Here is a 24,498-nt window from a genome sequence, read left to right on the forward strand (position 1 = left end):
ATGGCTCTCAAACCTAATATAATTCTCATTCATTATAATTAATATAATATAATTAGCCATATATAATTAATTTCTAATACGCTGCTATGGTTTGTGAATGCCAAGTAAGTTTGCTTTGCCTGCACAGTCTAAGTATCAGTTCAAATTCATGAGTTTAGAAAAGTGCTAGCAACACCATAGCCAGTACCAATGGCTTTATCTAATACATTTTGCATAATGCCATCTGTGGAGAGGAAGGTGAGAGGCACTGCACTCTCCATACATTGATTTTAAGACCAACCTGATGAAATTAGGAGCAAATCTTTGTGCTCAGCAGGAAATCACTTCAATAACCAATGAAACTGGAAAAGTCTGAGTCAGTTAGCTAGACACTGCAGCTCCTGTGCGTGTTGCAAGAACGGATGTTAGAGGAGCACGTTTGCCTGCACCCTACAGTTCACACAGCTCAGTTTGGCAAGGATTTCTGGTCAGAAACCCTCCACGGAACACTCCTTTGCTGTCCCATCGGCAAGTTCTCAATGGTAACAGCAGCAAATCGTTACCTGGAGAGGCAGATGACAACCATGCTAGCGTAATTCAGAAATCTCTCAGCTAAACTGTTCTGTGATTTTTATAGCTTTCCATTTTTCTGCATGGCAACAACCAGAAAGCAAGACATTGGCAGTACTTCTAATGACTTTGAGAAGGCAGACCTAAAATGAAGGCCCACATAGAAAATCAGGATCGGGAAAGAGGTGGAGACTACTTTGCCCTATAACAAAATAAACATGAGTCAACCATTCCAGCTTAACAGCTTGTCCTCATATATTAAAACAAGCCTCAAAACCATGAATGATATAGAGTAATTAATTAGTTGCTGCACAATCCTTTAAATGAATCCTCTAACAAAGCGCTCTGAGCTCCACTGAGATCAAAAGCCTGCTCGTGTGCAAGATCCTCCCCCCCTACTCCCCTTGGTAGGCAGTCTTTTTGAAAGAAGCTGATTAAGCGACAAATCGTGCTTTGCAGATAAGACTGTTATGTACGCTGTATTGATTTAGTTGGATCTGATCCTTTCACCCTTACGTTAGCAATCTCAACAAGTCACTGGGTAGATTCTTGCCTTTGAGCCAGGGAAGCACACTAAAACTATGGATTTGTTCCGATGGCCAAATCCTCAAGTAGCTAGCCAGGCACTATCTCAGTGCAAGTTGTGGCAAGGAATGCCTATGGGCGATGCTGATCCATTTCTGTGAGCCTGGCTGTTAAAATGAGGCCTTAAAGCTCTGGCTGGGCTAGGTTCACCTTAGAGAATGTTTGGTTCAAATATGCAGGGACTGGACTGACTGTTCCCACCTTCACCCAGGGTCAGAGGACTCTAGAGGATGCCTAAAATCATTTGTAATTCCTCCTTCAGTCCGCTGCACTGTGCGGTTTGTGCAGGACCTGAAATTTGGGGGATACTTGGTTGAGAGAGGAATACAGAATCTATATCCAGCCTGTGGTCTTGAATTAGCCGCTGGGCACTTTTGTGGCTTCAGTATAAGCAGAGATACAGTAAGAATGAAACCTGTTCCTAACTCCAGCATTCTTTCTCATTTTGTGGCCAATACTTGCATGTGGCCACAATTTTTGCTCCATCTCTAACTGTATATAATAATCATAATAACTATATATGACCCATATGCACTATCTTTTGATTAGGATTCTCAAGGTACCATTTAGTTCTCCCAACCAAAGGAAAATAGCTAAACTGACCAATCTTTGTCTCTGTCACCATCTTATTATCACATCTCAATTGAAGAGTAACAAGAGAAAGAAAGGATAATTCAGGACTATTTATTTATTACTGTGTGGTACCCCAAATGTGCCACACTGACTGACAGTACAAAGCATGCTTTTTGCACTATTTAAAACTCACTACCCTTTTTCATTTTAAAATATCAATCACATCTTTAATACAGCTATTGATCAGGTTGGTAGAGGAAGAATTAGGGCATGTACAGTTGATATTTGAGGTTAAGCAACAATCAAACTAATGACTATAATCCAGGAGACATTACCCTAAAAAATCACTAACATAATCTTAAATCAAATTCTATTTATTTACTTTTGGAGCAAGCAACTGCATTTTGTTATTTTCTTAATAATTGCCTTGCAGCTTCCGTATGTGTCTGCAGACAAAAGCACATCACCTCTGAAGTGCTCTCATTCTCTAGCAGGATGAGAAAGCAGAGAAGCAGGACATGTCTGAACTCAGCTTTCCAGGTTCAGCCACTCACTACAGTGTTTTCAGCCCTATGGGCCTTTTCTTTGCCTCCATTTGGGGATGTGCATTCATGATTTCAGAGACAGTGTTTGGTCTGCTTGGAGACAGACCTGCTTATTGTGTTGCCATGCTAAAATGAAAGTCTAAATTCCCTTTTGCTGCCAAACAGTATTATGATGGTTCTATTACCTAGAATGTTGTTTTTTTCCATCTCACTTCAGCAAAAGATTAAGTTGTGAATATTTGTAACTGCAACATTTGCATTCTTCTCGCAGGTAGAATGTAAACAGCAGAATGATGCTGTTTTTGCCACAATGTTGCCAGGAAACAGGACCAAACTTTTCTAGTTCTGCCAATGTTCATAATGAAAAGGTTATGTGAATGTACTACTAAATTGTCATTTCCATTGACACACTCATACTTACAACCTGGAACTGTTCATGCCTCTAAAGAAATAGGAGATCATATCTATAGATATGAAATGACAAAACTCACAACTCTTTACCTGAGTATTAATCATTTCCCATAGCAATGGGAGTCAGGGTGGCTGACAGTATAAACTGGTTCTGATATACCATAGGAATATTACCAGACAAGTGTTTAAAAAAAAAAAAATTGAAAAGTGCAACTCCAGCTAGTTCAGGGCAAACGGAACCCACCTGAAAATTGTACTTTTTGTATGTTACAACACGCATTATAAAGCCATGCACATATGGATGTCATGCTGTGTAAAATGAACCTTTATTCCATTGCTTCGCATTTTCACCTTCTTCTGATAAATTCTTACAATGTGTCCTTGCTACTTCCAATAATCTCTTGTAATTCCACTGATAGATAACTTTCCAAGAGCCGTAATATTTAGCAGGACATTAATCCCATAAAATTGTTCCAGCTTTAATAGCAAAAGCAAGGCTTTTCCTGAAGAACCATGGACACAATGCAGTTCATATTTTGCAATAAAAAGATTAGTAACGTCCGTTTGGCTTCCTTCTCATGTGACTTTGTATGTCAGTGGGTAATTCACTTCAGCAACATAGACATTTCACAACAAAATACCAACACATCAATACTCAGAGTAACAGTTAAAAAAAAAAGAGCTGCAGTATGCTAGCAGGGTACTAATTATTTCGGTTCTGCTATGTGGGACAAGCCCAGACTAACTCCAAACGTATTCCCCCTTTATTTTGCAGCTATGCCACCCTTTCTGATGCTGTTATCAGACTTTAAGAACATCAACATTTAGGCTATCAGAGTTTGAACAGATGGCTAGGAAGATATTATTGATTAATGACATGTTAATCAATTTTACTGTAAACAGAGTGCTCCATTTGACTGGTTGACCCCTGCAGGTACTTGTGATGAGATTCTGCTTTCATATACAATGGCAACAAATAGGCTCCATTGATATGAATGAAGATACTTCATGTCCATAAACAAAGGTAAATAAGGAGATTATTTGCTTTATGAAAATACAGGCAATTTAATATGTTGATTTAAATAATGCAGTCACCTATGTGCTTTGCAACAGTGATTTAAATCATGTACAGTCACTTAGTCACTTTCAATTTAGGTTGTTGTAAAAGGGCAGTTATGAAGCAATAAGGCTGTTGTTAAAGCAAGAACAGCCAAGTCGGTATAGAGTTGTCTTTTTAAAAATTTAGGTTAGACAGCTTTTTTCACTGCATATGTGGATGTCGTGTGATCAAATAATGATCATTGTAGTCATTATAATTTCATGCTAAGCCTATGCTTTTAATTTATGTTTTAAAAATTCTTTAATTAAATGCTTTAATTCATTTCCTAGTACCCTAAATATAAATGAGAATACTCATATTTACTGTTGATATGGGTTGAGATCCCACTAGAACCTATTATCTATATCTTTGAAACTGTTCACAGACACCATCAAGAAAATCTGTGTGTATAAGTAACATGACTGAGAAGCTTTCCATATATGGAGTTTAGAAACTTTACTAGGGCACAGTGTCTGTTAGCTTAACTGCTTAAAAAAATTCTGTATCTGCTGTGCAATGAATTAGTTCTAACATAAATTGTTAGAACACAACTATAGTTTTGTAATACATACCAACAAGGCCTAATATAAATAATTAAAAATGGTAGAGATTTAATTGAACTTCAGTAGCTGTTTTGTGAATCTATTTAGGTCCTAACAGCACCAAAAAGATCTCATATGTAGACAAGTGCCATCTGTTGATGAAAGATGCATTTGACATGAATGAGACAAAAAATATAAAAATGGCATCAGCCTGCCATCTGCTGCTGTACAGGATTACTTCAAGAAAAGTACTTGTTGGCCTTGGACTTACTCAACAAAAAGCCATCTGTGAACTGGCTTCAGCAAAAGCGTGTCCATTTTGCAATAGCATGCTTTCCTCTTGTCCTTTAAAAAGCATTGGTCAAGACTAAAAAAAAAAGGGTGTTTCTGTCGTTTTGAAAAGACGCCACTTCACATGAGTTTAAGAAGCTTACATGAGGGGTACTAGTATTTTTTATTGTCTAGTAGTTTAAGAAGCTTACATGAGGGGTACTAGTATTTATATATTGTCAGTGTTGCTAATTCAGGTGTTTGATGGTCATGTTAAAGGTTCTGCTACTGGAAAGGGGCTATGAGCTGAAAACTCAGCTCCTGTTGAAAGAAGCTGCCCGGCCCTTGTAATTGTACACTTTAACACTGGCAAGATCTCAAAGCTCAGAACAAGAAAAACAAGTAAAAATATGTTGTTAGTTTGACATCCCATGATTTTGGCAGCATGGTTTGATTTTTGTGTGCTTGGCCTTGCAACACCGAGGTCTTGGCCCTTCATCTGTTTTAAGGGACGGAAATTTTAGCATCAGTTATCTTGCTCACATATGCCAAAGTAAACCTTGCTTTTGGAAAACCCACTTAGCTTCCTCGGTATTATTCTAAACATATGGTCCCAGCCGCCCCAGTGGATGGGCAGTAATGCTATGCATAATACTAGTAAGAGTAAGTAATACAGTGCAGGCAGTATCATTCTTTGCTGTTCTTCTTGTAACTTTTTCCAGTATTAATGAGCAATACCAAGTGGTCTTGCATAGCTCTATTATTTGGGGATGCCTGCTTTAAATAATTCCATGCTGGTCTTGCATGGCACAGTCATTCGGGGATTACTGCTCTAAGTATTTCTGTACTGGGCATTGTCTGTTCTTCTATTGAAATTCTCAAACCTCACACATCACCTCGGGACAGATATACGAGAGATGCTGCTCTCTTCTCTCTGCGTGTAGCTCTGGGCACACCTGGAGCTATATTATGGGGAAGAGCAAGAACATGGCACCAGCTATTAGGCCCCACAAGCACCCTGACATCGGTTTAATCCTAGTGGGGGGGGGGGGGGGAAGCCAGGTCCGTCTGACAGACCGGGGAGGGGCGCGTGTGAGAGAGGGCGGCAGACCCGGCAGCTGCCTCCGCTTCTCCGGGGGTGAGCCAGCCCTTCGCCGTGCGGCCGTTAATCCCCAACAGCCACGACCGCCCCGCGCTCCGACCCCCGACCCGGTGGGGCGGGACTGCGCCTGCGCTGCGCTGCGTTCCGCTCGCATGCCCCGGTGCGGCTGGACTGCGCCTGCGCTGCGCTGCGCCCCGCCCCCGCCGCGCCGCGGGGACGTGTCCGCGGGCCGCGACCGCCTGCAGGAGGTAGCGGGGGCGGCGGGGGGCCTGGGCCGCCAGCTGCTCGGGGGACTCACCGCGTGTGCGCGTGTCCTTAAAAGACAGGGAGGTAGGGTCCTGGTGTCTGTCTCTTTGTTAAATATTCTCATTTCCCTGCTGTCTTTAAAATCACCTGGCATGCAGTGTTGTAACACGATGGAAAGAGCTGATAAGGCCGAAAATGCTTTGAAAGTGGAATGAGTTACCTTCAGTCTTTTAAGCTGGGTACCTTTAATGGGCTGGCCGGGGATTTACCCTGCTCCCCTTCCTTTTTCTGGTTTATTGACAAGATGTGTAAAGATTGGAACATTGGTTGTTTGCCAGATGAGAAAATGCACTTCTAAATTTGGAGAGAAGGAGGAAACAGTTTTCTTGCCTTTTTACTCTTAAGTAAATCAAGTGTAATGATGATTAGTGATGGTTAAAATAGGATTCCTTTGTCACATTTTATGCTGTTGTTTTTCAAATGCCATTTGTCTCTGTTTTGTGATTCTGCTGTCAGCTTTCTTTCTACAAACAGCAGAGGCTAAGTGCTGTCTAAACAATGCCTATTAAATTCAGATTTAAAAACTTTTAAAATTTTTAAGTGGTTGAGTGTCTAGCATCTGAGTTCTGCTTACAGGCATTGCTGCCGTATAACCTAATAATAAACCCTCTGATAGCTGGACCCTTAAATGCATGGTATATGCATTTATCATAGTCATTTTCATGAATCCAAAGCATAAGTAGCATGTCTTACAAGTGATATAAATATTTTTTTCTTGGTTTTCAGTTAGTATTTGAGCAGACTCAGAAGGCATTAGTTCAGTCCTTTGTTGCTGTATATTTTTCTGGCAGGTGTTGGCCCTGATCCCACCAAGCTCTAAAAATTGACTTAATTTGAAACACAAATAGGCCTCATGGATGTGCGAAGTTGAGTATGTGTATTCTTTGAAAAGTTGCGGCCTTTATTTATGTCTTCAATTGCTTTGTTCCTGTTTGCGTTTTGGTTCAGCAAGGAACAGATTAATTTTACTAGAAAAGCTTTTTGGTGTATAATTGCTCATCACACAAAATGCACAAAAAATTATTTTTCTCCACATTTTGCTTGTTGTTTTCAGCGCTTTGAGTTACAAAATAGAACTTTCTTGTATTTGCAAGCCTGAAGAGAATGAGAGAGAATTGGTATTTAGAAGGTTGAACTGAATCGAAATGAAAATTGCCTGTTATGAAAAGCAAAGTTCTTACTGCAATTTACTGTTGTTCCCAGTACAGGGATGAGATGTTTTTATCTTTTGGTATTAGAATGACAGGCTCAAGACTGTGGCTGACATGACGTGATAATGGAATGAACACTTAATTCAAGTCTGCAACTTAAGAACAAAACTGCATACTTAGCCTTATTCCTTACTGTCGCCTCTCTGCCACTAAGGCCAGCATTGGCTTGCCCTTGCCTCTAGTTAACTTGCTGGGTGAGTGTGAAATCCAGTGACTTTATGTATCTGGTTAACAGCTGTACTTGACTAGGGTTGCTGCACCCAGAGTATTCTCAGATTTGTAACTGCATTTTTTTTATATTGTTTTTGAAATACATGACCTCACATAAACTACCAAGGGTCTCTCCACCATTTTTGAATTCTTTTTTTAAAGGAGTGTAATGTACTACAGAAAGAAAAAAAATCATGTATTTTGTTTGGAAATCTGATATCTTTAGACCTTGTTTAGTTCCAGTTTATTTTTATGGTTGTATATGTTAGCATAGGCTGCAAAAAAAATCTTGGAAGATTTTCACAATCTAGAGATTTTATTAATACCATAGAGACATAGGGAGTCAACTCTTACTAGTGTCCAAAAGTTCTTTACTTCATTATAATACAAATGTATTCTTGTAACTCTTAGGGGGAATTACTGTTTCCTCAAAAGGACTTGATCATGGCTGATGACTCTCAGAGAAACTTCCGGTCAGTGTATTACGAAAAAGTGGGATTTCGTGGAGTTGAAGAAAAGAAGTCGCTGGAAATTCTCTTAAAAGATGATCGTTTGGGCAAGTTGATTTTACTATTTCCTGTATTATTTTGGAGGTTTTTTTAGCCCACTTTTTTGGAAATAATAAATGGTTTGTAACTGCTGTGCTTAGTACTCATTGAAGTTTGGTATCTTTTACTACTAGATCCTTTGTTAATATTGCTTGTCACACACATAAGATATTTTAGCTTAGTCAGTCCTTTGAGTTTCATAACCTTCAGAATCTGATTTTTAAAAGGTATTTTAGATCTGACTGCTCATTTGTTTCTTTTTTTCTTCTGTCATTCTTTGTGCCAGGAAGGCATAAAGGATGAGAGATAATATATAGGATAGCTATAGTTTTATTGTAAATCAAGCCTATATATATCGTTTTCAAAATAAATATTGTTGTAGTTTTGTAGTTTATATGGCACATTTTATTTTGAACTGAAATGATAGAGGCATTTATTGATAATATATGATCAAAGTGAAAACATCTCTCTGCAGATAAGGATTTTTTCATACTCATGAATCAGAGTCTCACAACTATTGATAACTATTTCTAATTTACTTTAAGGTTTTATTTGTTTTCTTTCATTTCTCTACAGATATTGAGAAGCTTTGCACGTTTAGTCAAAGGTTTCCTCTGCCATCCATGTATCGTATATTGGTGTGGAAGGTGCTTTTAGGTATGAAGCGTAGTATCTATGATTCTCTGTGTAGATATTAGTATGTAAGAAGTTTTTTTTTTAATTTTTTTTTAGAGTATTAGTGATATGTATTTGTAATCATTTGCCTAGTAATACATATTTAGTCTATTTTTGCATCCACCTAATTTGCACAACAGTGATTATAAAACTTAGTATACTGTGCATACGTTCTTTTGCAGAAGTGCACACACACAGGAGTTTATCTCTGTTTAACTTTGTAACACTATCTAAGTTCATTTATAAAATGGATTTGAAAGGTGGATGTATACAGGAGTAACTGACAACTGAAAAGATTTTCAGTTTTGTTCCTAGAATAAATGACAACTAAGTTGAAGTGAAGCTATGATTAAACCTAAGAAACTGGGCATTAGTCTGGAAATAGATACTTGTTCTCAGGAGAAGCTTGTGTTATAAAAGATCTTGGTTTGAGGATTTGTTTTGATTTTGCTTATAGCTTTAAATGGTATTTGCCATTAAAGAAGTTATGAGACCAGAGACAAATACAGTATCCCCAGGAACCGTAAATGGGCAGAATTCTCTTCTCCTTGAAATGAATTGCTCAGATGACTAATTCAAAAAGTACTAATGGCCTTTTGCAAATAACTAGTCAAATAGGTTGGATATACTAAAATGTGAGGAAATGCCACTTGAAGACAGGAGGGGTTGTGGAGAGTTCAGGAATTTTAACTCTTATAAGGTACCTGCAGAATTTTTCCTTATAGTTGCTGACTGTAAAGAAACTGCCAGGCTGAGTGAGAGGTAGATTTTATGACTAAATCTCTGGAACAGAAATTTGATTGACCCCAGCTGCTGGTGCTAGAGCATCACACAACATTGAAAAGCTTGAGTGTAGCACCTGTGCCAAGTCTTGTATTAACAGGGCTGTGCTGACAGAGAGGGTGTTGATCATCTGAGGTGCTGTTTGATCAGGGAGAAACCAGCAGCCTCAGCCTGCAGGTTGTCTTGGAAGCTTTGCTCCCATCTGTGAACTGTGTTACTTCTCCCTAGACCTTTGGCTCTCCGGAAAATGTGATACAGGTCTCATGGATGTCTCCTATATGAAGATTTTGGCATGTGACTCATAGTCAGGAAGATTGGCCACTTCTGCCTGAGATTACTGAGTAGTTTAAAAAACAATTTTTCTCCAATTCAGGATATATAAATATCTTAGGTTCTGCTATGGTTTTGGACAATGTCCAGATAAATGTCTGTCTTCTGTTTCCTTTACCTTGGTCTCCATATGCCACTGCAGTTTCTGAAGTTCTAAATATGTCTTAGAAATTTTTATTGAGTTTGAAACAATCGTCTTGAATGATTTTGTTTTTTTTTCTTCCTTTTTCTCTCCAGTTTTCTAAACTGTCATTTAAACTGTCATTTGACTTTATATTCTTGCATATTTGGATTTGTAAGCCTTTTTTGGGGAGAGGTGGTAAATGAACATGGAAAGTGCAAGATCTAAATTATAGAACTTGAACTTCTTGATATTGATCATTGAACTAACAGAGTAATCCTACCTGAAAAAAGTCTGAGCAGCAAGAGGACTAATGTTAGGATGAAAAAGAATCTTGTACCTTGGGCCTTACTGTAGTAGTCAGCATCTTTTAAAATATTAATAGGAGGAAATATAGCGTAGGTGGTTTGGACAAGTAACTTGAGATCCTTTGACCAAGAATGTAATAGTAAAAGAGTCTCTTGGCAAACTTGTATAGCCAGCAGTGTTTGTTGACTGTTCTGGATATGATGATTTGTGAATCATGAGAGCCTAACAGAAAATAGTGTTGTTCGGGTTGCGTCCTTCAAAGTTACTTGTATGGAAAGTTATTACTGATGTCTGAGTACACAGAAAGCAGGAGAGAGATATTCAAAGCTTTTTTTTTGTTTTGTTTTGTTTTTTTCTAGGGTTTCATATTTTATGCAAATTTAAAAGCTTACAGGCTGTTTTATTTGAAGTATGCAAAACAGCATGATGTAATGCATTAATCTGTCATTCTGTGCATTCTTTGGGTGGATATAGATATAAGGAATTTTTTTATACTGCATTTTAGTGTTAACACTCATTAGAAAAGCTGGCAGTCCGAATAGCAATGCAGAGTATCTTTCCCTCAATAAAAAAAAATCCCTGCACATTTCTCCTCTAAATAATGTTTAACAAAAAGTAAAGTTTAACAAAAAGGATTCTATCCCATCAGCAATATTATCCCAGGACCAAAACAGGTCTTGATGCTGTCCCAGGTTACATGGTATGTCAGCGATGTCTCTGTTAACTTCCTGGTCAAGTATGACTCATCATGGTGTGCAGGCTGCCCTAAAAGGCTTTCTGGACATCTCTCTGTCTAAGCTAGTCTTCTTTATTTAAGCAATGCAGTTGGCAATATGTATGTACATAGTTATGATGTTGACTCTTTTTGCATTGTATGAAAATGGCTTGATCTGCTCCAGCTTTTGCAGTGCAGCCAGGTTTGCAGTGGGTAAATAAAAGATAAGTTTCTGCCTGTTGTGCTTGTTACTAAAACTGAGCAATTTCATGGTTTAACACTTGGCAGGAATAATTTTTTCTTTTAATGAAAAATGAAAGCAGCAGGTAGCCTGTTTCAAGGCTGGTTTCTGATCTGTTTCTACAACAGAAAAATTTCTGCTCCGCTAGTGATATGGCAGTGTCTTTTTTTTGCTTTTTTTGCTTTGGTGTTGGTAAGATCTTCCCTTTGTTGAAGCCAGTGACAGTTTTGTTGTGAACACCAGTGCATACTGAGATCGAGTCTTGAGTGAGGGGAAGTATCGAGTGAAATGTTCAGCATCTCTTCTGGATATCATAAACAGTTATATTTTCTCTACATCTTTACTTAGATTGAATTTTATTCTTTATTTTTCTCATAGGAAAGTAGAAAAATGATAGGCATTTGGCATATTTGTGTTGTGCTGAGAAAGTCTTAACTTGCAAAGTGTTTGGGTGGTATTCTTAAGTTTTAATCTATAATTGATTTAACTGATGTAATTGATTTTCTTCTGAATGCTTTTTCAGAGGATTAATCTCTATGATAGTATGCAAGGAACATTCCAGCAGAGATGTAATAATAAGTTAAATTAAGACTGAGATGTCCAGTAGCTTTGCATTAGTAAATTGCATGCATATGTTCCCTGGACATCTCATTGGAAATGTAGAATCTGAGAGCAGAAACAGCTAAGGTACCTGAAAATTATTATGCATCCGCTTTATTTTCAAAATAAAAGCAAGCTAGGCATAAATACAGAAGTCGTACTGTGCTTAAAAACTACAGGTAAGTATAAACAAGTGGCAGGTAAGATTCACCATTTAAGAATAAACTTAATTTGTTGAAGAGGGAAAATAAGCCAATTAAATTATTTTCCTTCTATCCCAACAATGACACTTCTTATCAGTGCTCTAACATAATAGATAGTGTTTAGTTGCTGAAAACCTCATAGAAGAGTTGGGGAACAAAAGTCCAAGGGTAGATTTTTGCCTATGCTCGGTTAACATGTTTTGTTTGTTTTTATGAATCTAACACTAAAGTGCTTTCTTGGTCCACTGAGTTCTAATATTGTAGGATTTTTCCTCTGTATTCTCTGACAAAGCTTATACAAGAAATGCAGTGCCAGGACCTATGTTTTTGTAGACTGGAATTGTACTAGGAATAGAATTTAGACAAATTTCTCAGAAAGGGAGTTTGATTGTTCTGTTTTCTCTCTGTACTATTTTTTCTTTTTCTTTTTGTTTTTTAGGGATTATTCCTCCTCACCATGAATCTCATGCTTTGGTGATGACTTATCGGAGGGAGCAGTACTGGGATATTCACCATGCTCTCCGTATAATTCGTTTTATCAATGATTCTACCCCACAGGTAGATGTTTTCCTCCGGATACATCAATTGGAATCAGGAAAATTGCCTCGAAACTTGGCTTTTTCTTTGGTCAGTTGTCACTTTATTTGTCTTTTAAATAACTTTAAAATAATTTTAATTTTTGGGTAGCTTCATACTTAAACCCTTTGAGAAACTGAGCTGTGAGCAGCCCAACAGATATACATAGATAGATAAAGTGAGGTGAATGGAAAACAGAGAAGTACTAATATGAAATATGTGATTTTAGTCAAAGTGTTTTGTCTTTTTGTTCCCCTGATACTTAGATTAAGATTTTATGCCTTAAAGTATCTTTTGTGTATTTTTCTTGCTAGGCTTCAAGCCTTTTGTACTCTAGTTTTCACTTTAATTTCTTTAACTCATAGGTTCTTAAATGTCCTGGAGCAAGGATAATTCAGAGCTAGCAGAAGCAGCAATTTAATGCAAATTGCATCATATTTTTGAATTATTTGTTTTTAAATCTAGGCTTTAATGAACTGACCTTTTTCCGTTAGCCTGACGGATCTAGGCTTCTGTCAAATATAGCATGTGCTTTGTAGTTTACAGTACACTTACATATAGCTAAATAAGTCTATAGTGTGATGACAAGAACATTGTGTGGACCTAATGTATAAGCGTCTGCGAAAGAGGAGGCGATGAAAGGAGCCATGTTAATTCATCTGTGTTAAATTTAACCCTGCTTACCTTATTTTTCGTCTATAATAACTACATTTGATAGAAGAACTTGCATAGTATTCTTATTTTGACTAGTAATGGTCCAATGCATCCTTTTTTGTGCAATTGGCTATACTAGCTCACAGGCTTGCTTGCTTTTCTAATGAGCTATTTTACTGTTGTAAAGAGTATATCCTGGATAGATAAAGCTATCATGGAAAATCCAGGCATGTTTTTGACTGGAAGACTTCATACACCGTCATTGTCACTGTGAGTTATGCTTGTTTGACTGCAGAAAGTGCTTGTTTTCCTATTATGGCCAGCCAGTTTTCAATGCAGTCACTGTCCCCTTAAACTTGGAGTCTGCGTAATAGTTATGTAGATGTGTTTCTGTGGAGGCAGAGGGAGGATAAAAATGATGCTGGATTGATCTAAATGTTTTGAAATGAAATGAAATTTGATCATTTTAGTAGACTTGCATGACTTGCATGTTTTCTGTGTATGAAAGCAGAGAGCTTAATTAGGGGTATGTGTGCATTGCAGCAGTCTATGTAACAGACATATCCCGGTAGTATTTAGACTATCCAGATGTTTTGCATGAATTGTAATCTCTGCAAAAGCCTGTGATGCTGTAGCCAACTGCTACTGATGGTTACGTTAGATCAAACTTAAGTATGCATCTAGCTTTTTACCTTGCCTCCTAAAGTGGCCAGTACTGCCCACTTAAGGAAGACTATAATAAAGGGGCAAATACAGAGCCTTCTCCTTATGCATCTTCTCAGTTTAAAGACTTCCTGAGCTAGCTGTTAACTCTAAACCAGCTAGGTTTAAGGCAGCTTGCATGCGTCTACCCTGTGTGTGGTCATACCAGTAACTGTTGTTTCGGCATGCTTATACTTGTGGTATGAAAGTATACCATCTGGTGAAAAGAAGGTAGTGTGACTGTCACAAACCTGTAGTATTTTATTGTGAGAATAAGACAGTCATCACTTGCGATCAATATTGATTTGTCTCCAGGAAGATGTTTACCTCAAACCAAATCATTTTTCTGTATGTTGAAGCTGGGGATACAGCTCATGGCTATGTGGTTTTTTTTTTTTTTTTTTTTTTTTTTTTTTTTTTTTTTGCAATAACTGAGATCCATGGCAAAGGTTTTTGAGGGGCCTAGTTGGCCCTCAGCAAGGAAAAGGATGAAAGTATCTGCTGCTATGTAGTATAATAAGTAGTGTGGTGCACAGGAGTAGAAATATTTCTACTTTGTTAGGAGGTGATGTTGTCTCTTTTGAGAATACTTGAGAACTTTGAATCAGAGCTTCTTCAAACTCTGGTTGGATATTTTGATTTAAAAAGTAAGACATGTCTTTCTTATTCTGCTTTAACAGGTATCTATTGTCGAATGCTTTATTTATGAATGCTAGAAAGGCTAGTATCTGTCTTTGTGTACATTGATTCCATCTCATTTTCCCAAATAGAATGGAAAAGAAATATAATAATAATTTAAGTCGTACAGTCCAATATCTGTATTCACTTTTTTGCTTTCCCAGGAACCAGAAGATGAAGTGTTTCTTGCTATTGCTAAAGCAATGGAGGAAATGGTGGAGGATCCTATAGAATGCTACTGGCTTGTTAGTTGTTTTGTGAATCAGCTAAACAGCAAGCACAAAGATTCATTACAACAACTGGTAAAAAATTGTTTGTTTTTGAGAAGAGAGATAAAGATGGCGAGGAAGTTGTCATGGAAACCATGCTTGTTGAGTATTTTGGAAAGTTACAGTGCATAGGGGCTAGTGCAGTGTCAGAGGTGGTCCCTCTTGGATTCTGCTTTGCCAACAGTTCTGAGAAGATGGAAGTAGTGCTCTTGCATTGTAATTTGTACTGTCCTGTAAGATGCTTTTTCTAGTATAACTTTAGAAGCTGTTTTTGTTTGCTACACTGTAAGTTTCAATGATATCTTACTTTTTTAAACTGTTTTGTTTAATTTAATTAAACAATTAAAGATGTCACAAGGTTAAGAACATTTTGACTTACTTATACTACTTTTTAGGATGCATCTCTGGCTTTTCTATGCTCATTGGATTATAGTGAGACAAAGCACAATTGTGTCACTTTATAAATGGAGTAGGATACTTTGCATCTTCAGAAAAATAGTATTTTGTAAATCAAGTTATCATAGAGTTCTTTCAGCACTGATCATTTAAATCTTCTTATAGATTGTTAATTTTGAATTTCTGTCGTGCTGTTTTGTTTTTTTTTTTTAAGAAAATGCATACTTATAAAATCATTTATATAAAAGCTTTTGTAATTCTTCAAATACTCTTAAAGGCAAGAAACCTTTCTGTTAGCAGCATCCACTGAGATGAACATACTTGATCTGTGCACTAGCAATCATTGGATGAAAATTCTTTTCAGAACGTTAAGGATATATCCTTTGTTGGTTATTCTTTTGGAACTAAGAAATATTGTCCTAAACCTGCCTTCTGTTCCTGGAGCTGTTACATTCAACTATACCAGTCTCTGTAATTCCTTTTAATGGACAGAGGAGTATTTTTAAAGAAAGAATGTACTGTCATTACAAAGGGAGTGCCAGGTATCTCCCTCTCTAGTTTTATGTTATAATACATTTTACCAAGACTCTGGATGTTAGAATATGCACAAAGGAAATTTTTTCCTTTGACAGCTGAAGTAATTAGCTATTTCTATAATTATGACAAAAAGGATAAAGAAATTCTTAAATTTATGAAAATGTGTGTTGTGTTACATTAGACTTTAAACACACAATAAGAATTGTTCACTTTTGTTTTGAAGCTTTATCTTATGCTGTTCTGTTAGCCTTTCTAAATACTTCAGGTTTTTAAAGAAGAAATCAATGTCCAGCCTTTAATGTGTTGCACAGGGATTTACTCTGAAAATTGATTTCCTTGGTTTTGCTGCATTGTGTGTAGGTTTTTTTGATGAGTGCTAAGGGGATTAGGTTTGTGGTGAATGAAACCCAATTTTACTTGTGATGGTAGCCATAATTAGTGCAAGCTTAATCTCTGCATTGCCTTCAGCTCTCAAACACCTTAATGCCTAGGGAATTCTGCATATATTAGAAGTCCTGTTAGTGGTCAGCAATTTAGGGAACATAGGGAGTGTTTGTTTAATGAAGTATCTAAGTAACTAGTTGCAAAAATCAGCAACACTTGTATCTTGGGTCATGTTTTTTGCTAAAATAATGCAAGTGCAGTATTTTAGCATGTGTTTTTAATGTAAATTTAATTTTTTAAATACACTGCTTTACAGTGTGCATTAACTATGGAGTGTACTCTGATATGAGTCATCTAAAATTTTCCAATTCCTTTCTCAGCCAAAAATTCTGGAGCAGTATTTGAATGTTGAAGATAACAGACTCCTGATGCATCTGAAAACATGTTCTGCAATGAGCAAACTTCCTTACAGTCTTTGGTTTAAAAAGTGTTTTGCAGGCTGTTTACCCGAGTCCAGTTTACAGAGGCAAGTTTGTTTTTTTTTTCTTTTTTTTTTTCTTTCATTTTGTATTTGCTTAGTAGCAAATAGTAGTACTTTAGTAGTACCAGCTTCTTGTTGCCACCAGAAGGTGAGCTTCCTTTACTTCATCTGTAAGATTATGGAATTAACTCAAAAGTAATGCTGTTTTGGAAATGATCAAATTCGATTCAGTTCCACTTCTTACTGATGCAAGATAATCTGCATGTGATCATTTCTGGTATTGAAATTAAAAGAGGATGGAGTTAAATATAGCAGATGATTCTGTTAAGCATTCTGTTGTCCTTGCATTTCAAACTCCAAATTCCCATTTAGGGATAGAGAGCTGAATGTAGTCAGTTTTCAAGCTTTTTAACTGAAATCCTTGCTTAGGGAGTCATTATACTTTATTATCAGATTTAAAAAGATTTTGGGAATGTTTATTTTAAAAACTATTAAGGCAGGTTCAGTATTACAATGCTTATGAAATAATAGTGCTTTATAGCAGGATTCTACAGCTGAAAAATGTCTGTCTGTTTTTTAAAAAAGGAAGATTCTCAGTGCAGGGCCTTTGAAATGATGCTTGTATGATTTCTCTAATTCTGCCACCTGAGAGCTCCTGGATAATGGAAAATTCAAGCTAGATGAAGAGTATCCTTTCTGCATTAACAAGTGAGTTGCTAATAGCAGAGCAGGAGTTGGTATGGAGGAAAGGATCATTTTGTTTTCAGCCACCCGTTAAAAATTTGAGAAGGAACAAGAAGATTCAGAGGAAGTTTCAGCTGCCTTTTAAAATGTTTTGTTTGCCCGTATGAAAATACAGGGTTTTTAGAGAACAAACTATAAGATTAGCAGCCATGCTCTCCAGTCTTGTGGTACAGTGGTCTTTTAGGTTGTATATGTTCTAATGTTGGCAAGGAGTAGAACCAACAAATTTTTTGAACCAAAACTGAAGGAGTTGATAGTAGAGCTTTTGGCATTACCCTGTGGCACTTAATTGTTACATAGCAAGTTATTCTTGTCAAGCACCTAGAAGGTTACAAAATAATCAAGTGTAGGTGTGTAGTGATTGTGTATGATGGGCAATTTTTATCCTTAGTTTTGCTGGTAGAGTGACCATATATAAAATATGTTTGTTTCATCCTTAAAAGCAATTGAATGACTTACGGTTTGCCTTTTTTTTCTTAAGTACTTATGTGACTTAATTTTTATAGTAGGGATTATGACTAAGAACTACAGTGGAATGAGAAACTTCCAACAGAGCAGTTTTTCTGTTGGAAGATTCATTTTTGTTGAAATTTCTGTTGAAAATTCAACATTTCTTGGAGCTGTATCATTTTGATAATGTAAAAGGAAAAAAAATCTAGATGGGGAATTTTGATTTTCATATTTCATCTTGTCAGAATCTTTATTTCTACTTCTATCATTTTGAATCAGTATATTGAATCAATATAAAATATTTTATCTAGTGTACTGCTTAACATTCTTGTATACTCTTTTAGCATATTGACATAGAGTATTTTGGTATATTTTGAATATTAAAAAAAATTTTTTGCACAAAAAATGTCAAAATACTGACTTTTTGTATCACTGGAAAAAAATTTCAGTGTGATGGAACTTCAGATGGCATAGCAGTCCCACTTCCCAGCCGTTCTTAGGGGAATATGATAAAAGTGCACTCTTCCTTGTCGGTTTAGGTTTCTGAATTATTCAATTGTAATCATAATGGCTCATTTGCTAAGGAAGTAACATACTTTATGGGCAGCATGTGACAGATGAACTTAATTAATGCTTGGAGATTGCTTGGATTAGAATCTAGAAGCCCGAATGCTTATCTGAAATGTAGCCAAATGGCAGCACTGGAACTGCTGAGAATTAAGAACAGGTCTCCAATTCTCCTGTGAGTTTTATGTTTTGGTTGGTCAAGTGAGAGATGATTTGAGCTCAGTCTCTTATGATTTAATTTAACTTATGATTTAATACTGCCTTTCTTAGACAGGTTGTTGCCTTGTCTAAATTGTAGTTTTCTCTGCCAGGCAGCTAAATTTAAATAACTTCCCTCCTTCCCTCCAGCTGTGCAGAAGTTTTATCCAATAATGGTGGGATGAAGTATGCATAATATCAGTTTTATTCCTGACATGCAACATCATTCAGTACAAATACTGTTTTATATCGCAATTCTCCTAGTTGTAACTTAGGTAAAATTTGTACATCAGTTTAATCTTAAGTTCATTTGGAAAACTTAGGTAGACCAATCTCGTGTAGAAACATTTCTTTTGACTTTATGTAACGTCTCTGTTTTGCTGGCTCTAATACAGTCAGTGTATCATGCACCAAGGTTCTTCAGCAAATTCCTTAAAGCTGCCACATTGGTAAAGTGAGGAGCACACCAACCACTTCCATTGGCTTGGGAAAAAAATTCCTCAAGGCTCTGTATCCAACCTGGAATATAGACACAGTGCTTCCTGCCACAGACCTGCCTGTGGCACAGGCTCACAAGAGACAGAAAGGCTCCCTCATCTCTGAAAAAGGGAGAGAATTGGATCGCACCTCTTGTTTGTACTCACTATTGCTCTCCCTGCTCGTATTCTGCCATGGCATCTGTTCAGTAAGCCCCATGTGTGGAGAGCTTTCCAACAGCGCTGTATGGACCCTCGGCCGGAGAGCCCTGCTGTTCAACCATGGTTTCCGTTTTGTGGCTTCAGCTGTATAGTCAAAATTGCACTTTTGTTGCCAGTTCATTCCAGCGCTGTCACGCCAGATGATCCAGCTACAACTGGGGTAGTGCAGCTTTTTAGTTATAACTGTGTATAAGCTATGGATTTTTTTATGGCCCAGTGTTGCAATCATGTATCATGTCCCCGACTAACATTATTTGTAGTTTGCAGTGGTGACTTGGCAGTAGCAGGACTGCAGTAGCCGATGGGGTGGAGCTAGGTTTTTAGCCTCTGGCAACTTGTTTATTCAATAGTTCTCCTGAAGTCTTATGACTGCATCTCAAAACTGGCACAACCTTATGTATTAATATATAGCTGATGTAGTTTTATAACTGTGACCTCCATGTCCTGCATGAATTACATCCAGTTGTAAAAATGAGACAATTGTTAGTAGAATTAACAGAAATATGAAAGATACTTTAAATGTACTATGGAGTGTGAAGGCATGAGTGTGCCTGTGGGCTGCTGCTACAAAGAAAGTTGCACATGTAATACTTACCTCTCAGTCAGTTGTTTGCCTATGTCCAAGTAATGGAGCTGCTTCCCAGCTCTGGGGACCAGAGAGGCACAAGGTCCTTACTCCACACCACGATGACACTTGTGTGAGTCGCATCATGTCCATCCATGCCCAGTTACCACTGGGAGGACACTGAGATGTGTGGCAGAAGAGCAAGCAGTGGCTGTCTTTAAGCATCCCTGGCCTGGATGATTGGAAGACCAGAACCAGGGAATAAGATGAAGTGTGCTTCACTTTGCAGCCTAGGTGTAGCATTTCTGTGCCAAAGCTCTGAGAGTCTTGATAATATTTCAGAAAAAGAGAGAACAGTAACCTTGTGATGCTTTTTGTGTGTGCACACACATGCGTGCACACACACAATATGTAAGGCGTGTTGTCTACAGAAAAGCTTATTCTCTGAAAGACAGTGAAAAGTAAATGGCTTCATTTGCCTGATCTTTGGCATGCTGTTTACCTCTTAGCTTCCTATTTCATTTTATTTTTCTTTGTATCTGTTACTGCTATTTCACTGTTCAAGGAATACCTACAGGAGTGTTCCTGTGGCTAACTGAATACTGTTATATTTCACAGAGAATAATAGTGACAAAAAAGCTAATAATTAATTTAGTGTGTGCTTTCTTTTTCAGCAGTCTTCAATAGGGCTGCTAGCACAATTTGACATTTGTGTAATAATTTCCTCATCTCTAAGAATATCAAAAGCTGCTAGAAGTTATAATCTCTGATGGTATGCTTGATCTTAAATGCTTGCCATTATTTAAAAAGTGAAAGTACAATAGAATAATCTAAATATATGTTTTGTTAAAACTGCTGTCGGTTTTTTCCACTCTATGTAAACTTTTTCTTTGACACCCTTAATGTCTGCCATTTCTTACTAGTTTTGCTGGTATAGATAAGGTGCTGACTGCTAATCTGTTTATCACAGTGTCACAGTCATGTCCCTATTGCTGCCACTAGTGGAGTTGTATTGGCAGTAACAATAGTTGCAAATGTTAAAGGGGGGGGGGGGGGGAAGAGTGTGGCAAACTCAGCTGGTTAGTGGTAACAGCATCTGCTTTGCTATGCGCCCTCTTCGAAAACTTGTTAGCACCTTGTTAGAAACTGGGGGCTTAAATGTTATTGCATCTGATTTGCCGTTGTTAAATTACTTGTTCAGGTATCAGACTAAATAATACAGAAAAACATTAGAATGTTTTCTGAGCATGAAATTTACTGTAATGTAATGTAATTATGGAGACTTGAAAACAAAATAATGAAAGAAGGCTGAGTATCTCTTTTTAGGATAAGTAAGTTTGTATTCAGATTAACAAATATGAACTTTAAAAATTCTTTCCTGTTTTTGAGGCCTCTTAGTCTGTGTTGTTATGGGTAGTTACACTTCTGATGTTCATGAAACACGTGGGGAACTATTTGGGGGTTTTAACCAGATGAGCTTCTAAAGGAAAATGTATTAGAAATGAATGGAAATGACCTGTACAATATGGAACAGAAACTGTTAGCTCAGTTTTCTCATACCCTTGCTTAAAACATCTAGACCTGATTTCAACATCAGTATTACATTTACAGTGGTCACTTGTGCTGGGGTGCTTGAATAAAAAAGGAAGCAGTAAGATTTTCATCTTGGTTTGTTTATTGCTCCTGTCCTTGTGGGAATTATGTTCATTTTTAATCATGTTGAGACAAGGAATTAAAAATTAAATTGCAAATGGAAAGAAATTAGCTCTGCCTTTTTTTTGTCTGCCCATGTTGTTTTGTTTGTTTATTTTTAAGAATAGTTCTGAGGTTTTTACATATCCTTTTCCTTGTTTCTTCATTATATATTTAATTCTGGTCTAAACTTTTTGATGAACGGAGAGGTTGTGAAAATACTAGCAAAAGAGCTAAGTGAATGAAAGGTTAAGAAACTGACAAAGGAAAGAATAGATTTTTGTCACAGTTTTAAAAATGACCATTGTGTAACTGCAGCAGCCAGTTCAGATTAGGAGATATAAAAGCCTTGTTTAAAGGTGTGATACTCCAACTAAACTGTCAAAGTTGATGTTATACCTGCCTTGTGTTTTTCTGCCACTCCAGGCTGAAGTGCAAGTTCTTCCAAGAGTGAAGGTCTTATAAAAATTAAGCTTTCTTTTGACGAAACACATCCATAGATCCAAGTTTGTAGGTGGGCTGCGGAAGTTTTTCTGTTAATATTATTGTAGTCAGAGAATATGGAAGATAGCATGTGATTTTTGTCTTCCATGTTTTTATTTGAAAGGAGAAATACTTTTAAGAGATGCCCAGAAAGAGCATGAACAATATTCCTCACAAAGTCTTTCTGACACAGTTCTTAAAATTCAAGAACTAAAAATAATGCAAAATTACAAAGCTGCCATCTGACAGATGGTTTCACCCTGGTTTTGGATAATCTTTCAGCCCAAGTCTGTTCAGTTGGGCCTGAGATGGAGCTACTGGCTGAATGATGATTTCAAATCGTTGCAGGCTGTTTTAGCAGAGTATATCCCTTTTATTATTCATAGTAGTTTAGCAACAGAACTTCTAACTGAGACCTACTCCTCAGTTTTCATTAAAACCATCAGGTCCCGGTATGGTTTTGTGCAAGTCATTAGGAGTGCTTAGGTAATTCTGAGAGAGACTGTGCACAGTGCAATGGATTGGAAGGATTAATAGCTGTTCCTTGTGTCTAATGTAAGCACTATAGATATATCAGTAGGATATGATCCATCATATTTATGTCTCATACAGCAATGATCCGGAGTATTTAGCCTCTTCAGATGTAGTTGTTCAGTAACTCATCCATTTGAAGTTTCAGCTGCTTAACCATTTGAAGAGTGTCTTTATTAGGCATGCAAATAAACCTTGTTTCCCTTTTAGCACTAGGAAAATTCTCACTCTTATCATAATAGAATAGTTATCACAATTCAGGCTATTAAAACAAGATTTGCGTTATGTATTTTAACTTGTAAACCATTCCATTTCTAAACAAGGCTTTTGTATTAGACATACCAATACTATAGGTATCAATACATTTCTGCTTGCCATCAGTCCACTCTGTACAGACTTAGTAGTTGATAATGTCTTTTATTTACATTGACCTGAATAGTTCAATACATTCATGTTATTCAGAAAAAGAATTTGGAAAAAGTGATTGTGCGAAGAATATTCTAGCAAACAAAAAAGCAGATAAGCAGTTCAATAATGTTTAGTGATTCTTTTTAATTTTTTTCTAGAGTTTGGGACAAAGTTATCAGTGGATCCTGCAAGATTCTTGTTTTTGTTGCTGTGGAGATATTATTAACTTTTAAAATGAAGATAATAGCACTGAATACTGCAGAAAAGATCACACAGTTTTTGGAAAACGTAAGTACTCTTTTGTGCTTTGTTTTGCCTTTTATGGTTTATAAAAGTAGGCTTTGCCTACTATAAGGTTTTAGGATTTGGGGAATGTGTTACTGTGTCTACATTTACAGATCTGACAGTATTTCCTCAGGATACTAAAGGGTTTTTCTAGGAAAGTAAGTTCAGGTGAAGTTGGATTAATTTTTCTTCAAAGCTCCTTGCAAGATTGGTTTCTGTCACCTTTTTTGCTCTTTTCCTGTGCAAGAATCTTCAGGCTCTACGCATCGTCTCTGTGTTGATGTAGGATGGGGCTGTGAACCTGACCTTGAACTTTCCTTCTATGGATAATAATGAGCATAGCAGCAGGGTTTTAGGAGACTAATGTAACCTAGGTAAGTTAGGTTAGATATATCTATGGTCATGGATGGCCCACATGAGTTCTCTCAGATGTCAGTTCACATATGTGAAGTGTGATCTGCCTGGTGGTCATCTTACCTGATTTTTTTAAATAAAAGTTTTGTGTGGGGGAAGGACAATGCTACACCAGCCTAAAACCTGGAGGTAGTATGGAGTGTGTAGGACTGAGTGATGGTGGGATGGTTGGGCAGAGATGGGATTTAGATTTTTTTGGTTTGTATGAAGGGATAAAACTCGAACTTTAAAATCTTTTATTTGAAACAAACAGTCCAGATAAAATACTCTGACAAGACAGCTTGCCTCGGTCTTTTATAGATTCCTCAAGATAACACCGATGCCATTGTCAGCAAAGCTGTTGATCTATGGCGCATGCACTGTGGGACTCCAGCACACTCAGTCTGAAAAACCTCCTCGCTTCTGACAGCTTGGGAAAAGACGACTTTGGAAAGGTCTCCTCGGACCTCTCGGCCCCCATCCTGGTGTCATGTTCTTCATTTCCTGTTCTCTGTAAAGATGCCATTAAAGCATTTCATGGCATAGTGATCAATGTGTAAATATTTTGCAATAAATGTAGATGAAATAAAGATAATCTACTGGTAGTGTGATCATGTCTGGATTGTTTCTTTGCAAGCCAGTTACAGGGTTCTGTTTGCACAGAGTGCTTTAAGGCTTTTAGGGAAGTAAGTATAACTCTTGCAGCATGGTAAATGGACCGATAAGAATAGTTTTATGTGCCAGCTTGCACTTGATATAGCTAGTTACTAAGTGGAGGTGTTTTTAAAGTGAATTTATGAAGCAGCTGTTGATCTGCTGGAACTCTTTAGTGAACAAAAAGCATTCTTTTGCTAGAAATATAAATGTACTTAATTAATA

The 24,498-nt window shown here is 37.1% G+C and overlaps 1 protein-coding gene across 3 annotated transcripts; it reads left to right on the forward strand.

The window, feature by feature from the left end:
* The first annotated feature begins 5,842 nt into the window (after nt 1-5,842).
* Nucleotides 5,843-24,230, forward strand: TBC1D7 (TBC1 domain family member 7). 3 transcript variants are annotated; one of them, XM_026104784.2, is made up of 9 exons: nt 5,844-6,006; nt 7,221-7,387; nt 7,815-7,959; nt 8,528-8,608; nt 12,368-12,555; nt 14,703-14,840; nt 16,505-16,650; nt 23,100-23,229; nt 23,941-24,230. In XM_026104784.2, the coding sequence occupies exons 3-9, from the start codon at nt 7,848-7,850 to the stop codon at nt 24,025-24,027; spliced, it is 882 nt and encodes a 293-aa protein (XP_025960569.1). In that variant the 5' UTR covers nt 5,844-6,006; nt 7,221-7,387; nt 7,815-7,847; the 3' UTR covers nt 24,028-24,230. The 3 variants fall into 3 exon arrangements, with proteins under 3 accessions (XP_025960571.1, XP_025960569.1, XP_025960570.1); XM_026104786.2 differs by lacking the exon at nt 8,528-8,608 and having other exon boundaries at nt 5,843-6,006; XM_026104785.2 differs by lacking the exon at nt 7,221-7,387 and having other exon boundaries at nt 5,845-6,006.
* The last annotated feature ends 268 nt before the right edge of the window (nt 24,231-24,498 follow it).

The sequence above is a fragment of the Dromaius novaehollandiae genome, chromosome 2, assembly GCF_036370855.1.
Source record: "Dromaius novaehollandiae isolate bDroNov1 chromosome 2, bDroNov1.hap1, whole genome shotgun sequence".
In the NCBI taxonomy this organism is placed as follows: domain Eukaryota; kingdom Metazoa; phylum Chordata; class Aves; order Casuariiformes; family Dromaiidae; genus Dromaius; species Dromaius novaehollandiae.

Excerpts from the sequence above, each read along its gene's own strand:
- TBC1D7 (XM_026104784.2), top strand. The coding sequence starts at position 7,848 with ATGGCTGATGACTCTCAGAGAAACTTCCGGTCAGTGTATTACGAAAAA. Across the intron at positions 14,841-16,504 it reads AAGATTCATTACAACAACTG|CCAAAAATTCTGGAGCAGTA; the intron begins GTAAAAAATTGT and ends TTCCTTTCTCAG. Across the intron at positions 16,651-23,099 it reads CCCGAGTCCAGTTTACAGAG|AGTTTGGGACAAAGTTATCA; the intron begins GCAAGTTTGTTT and ends ATTTTTTTCTAG.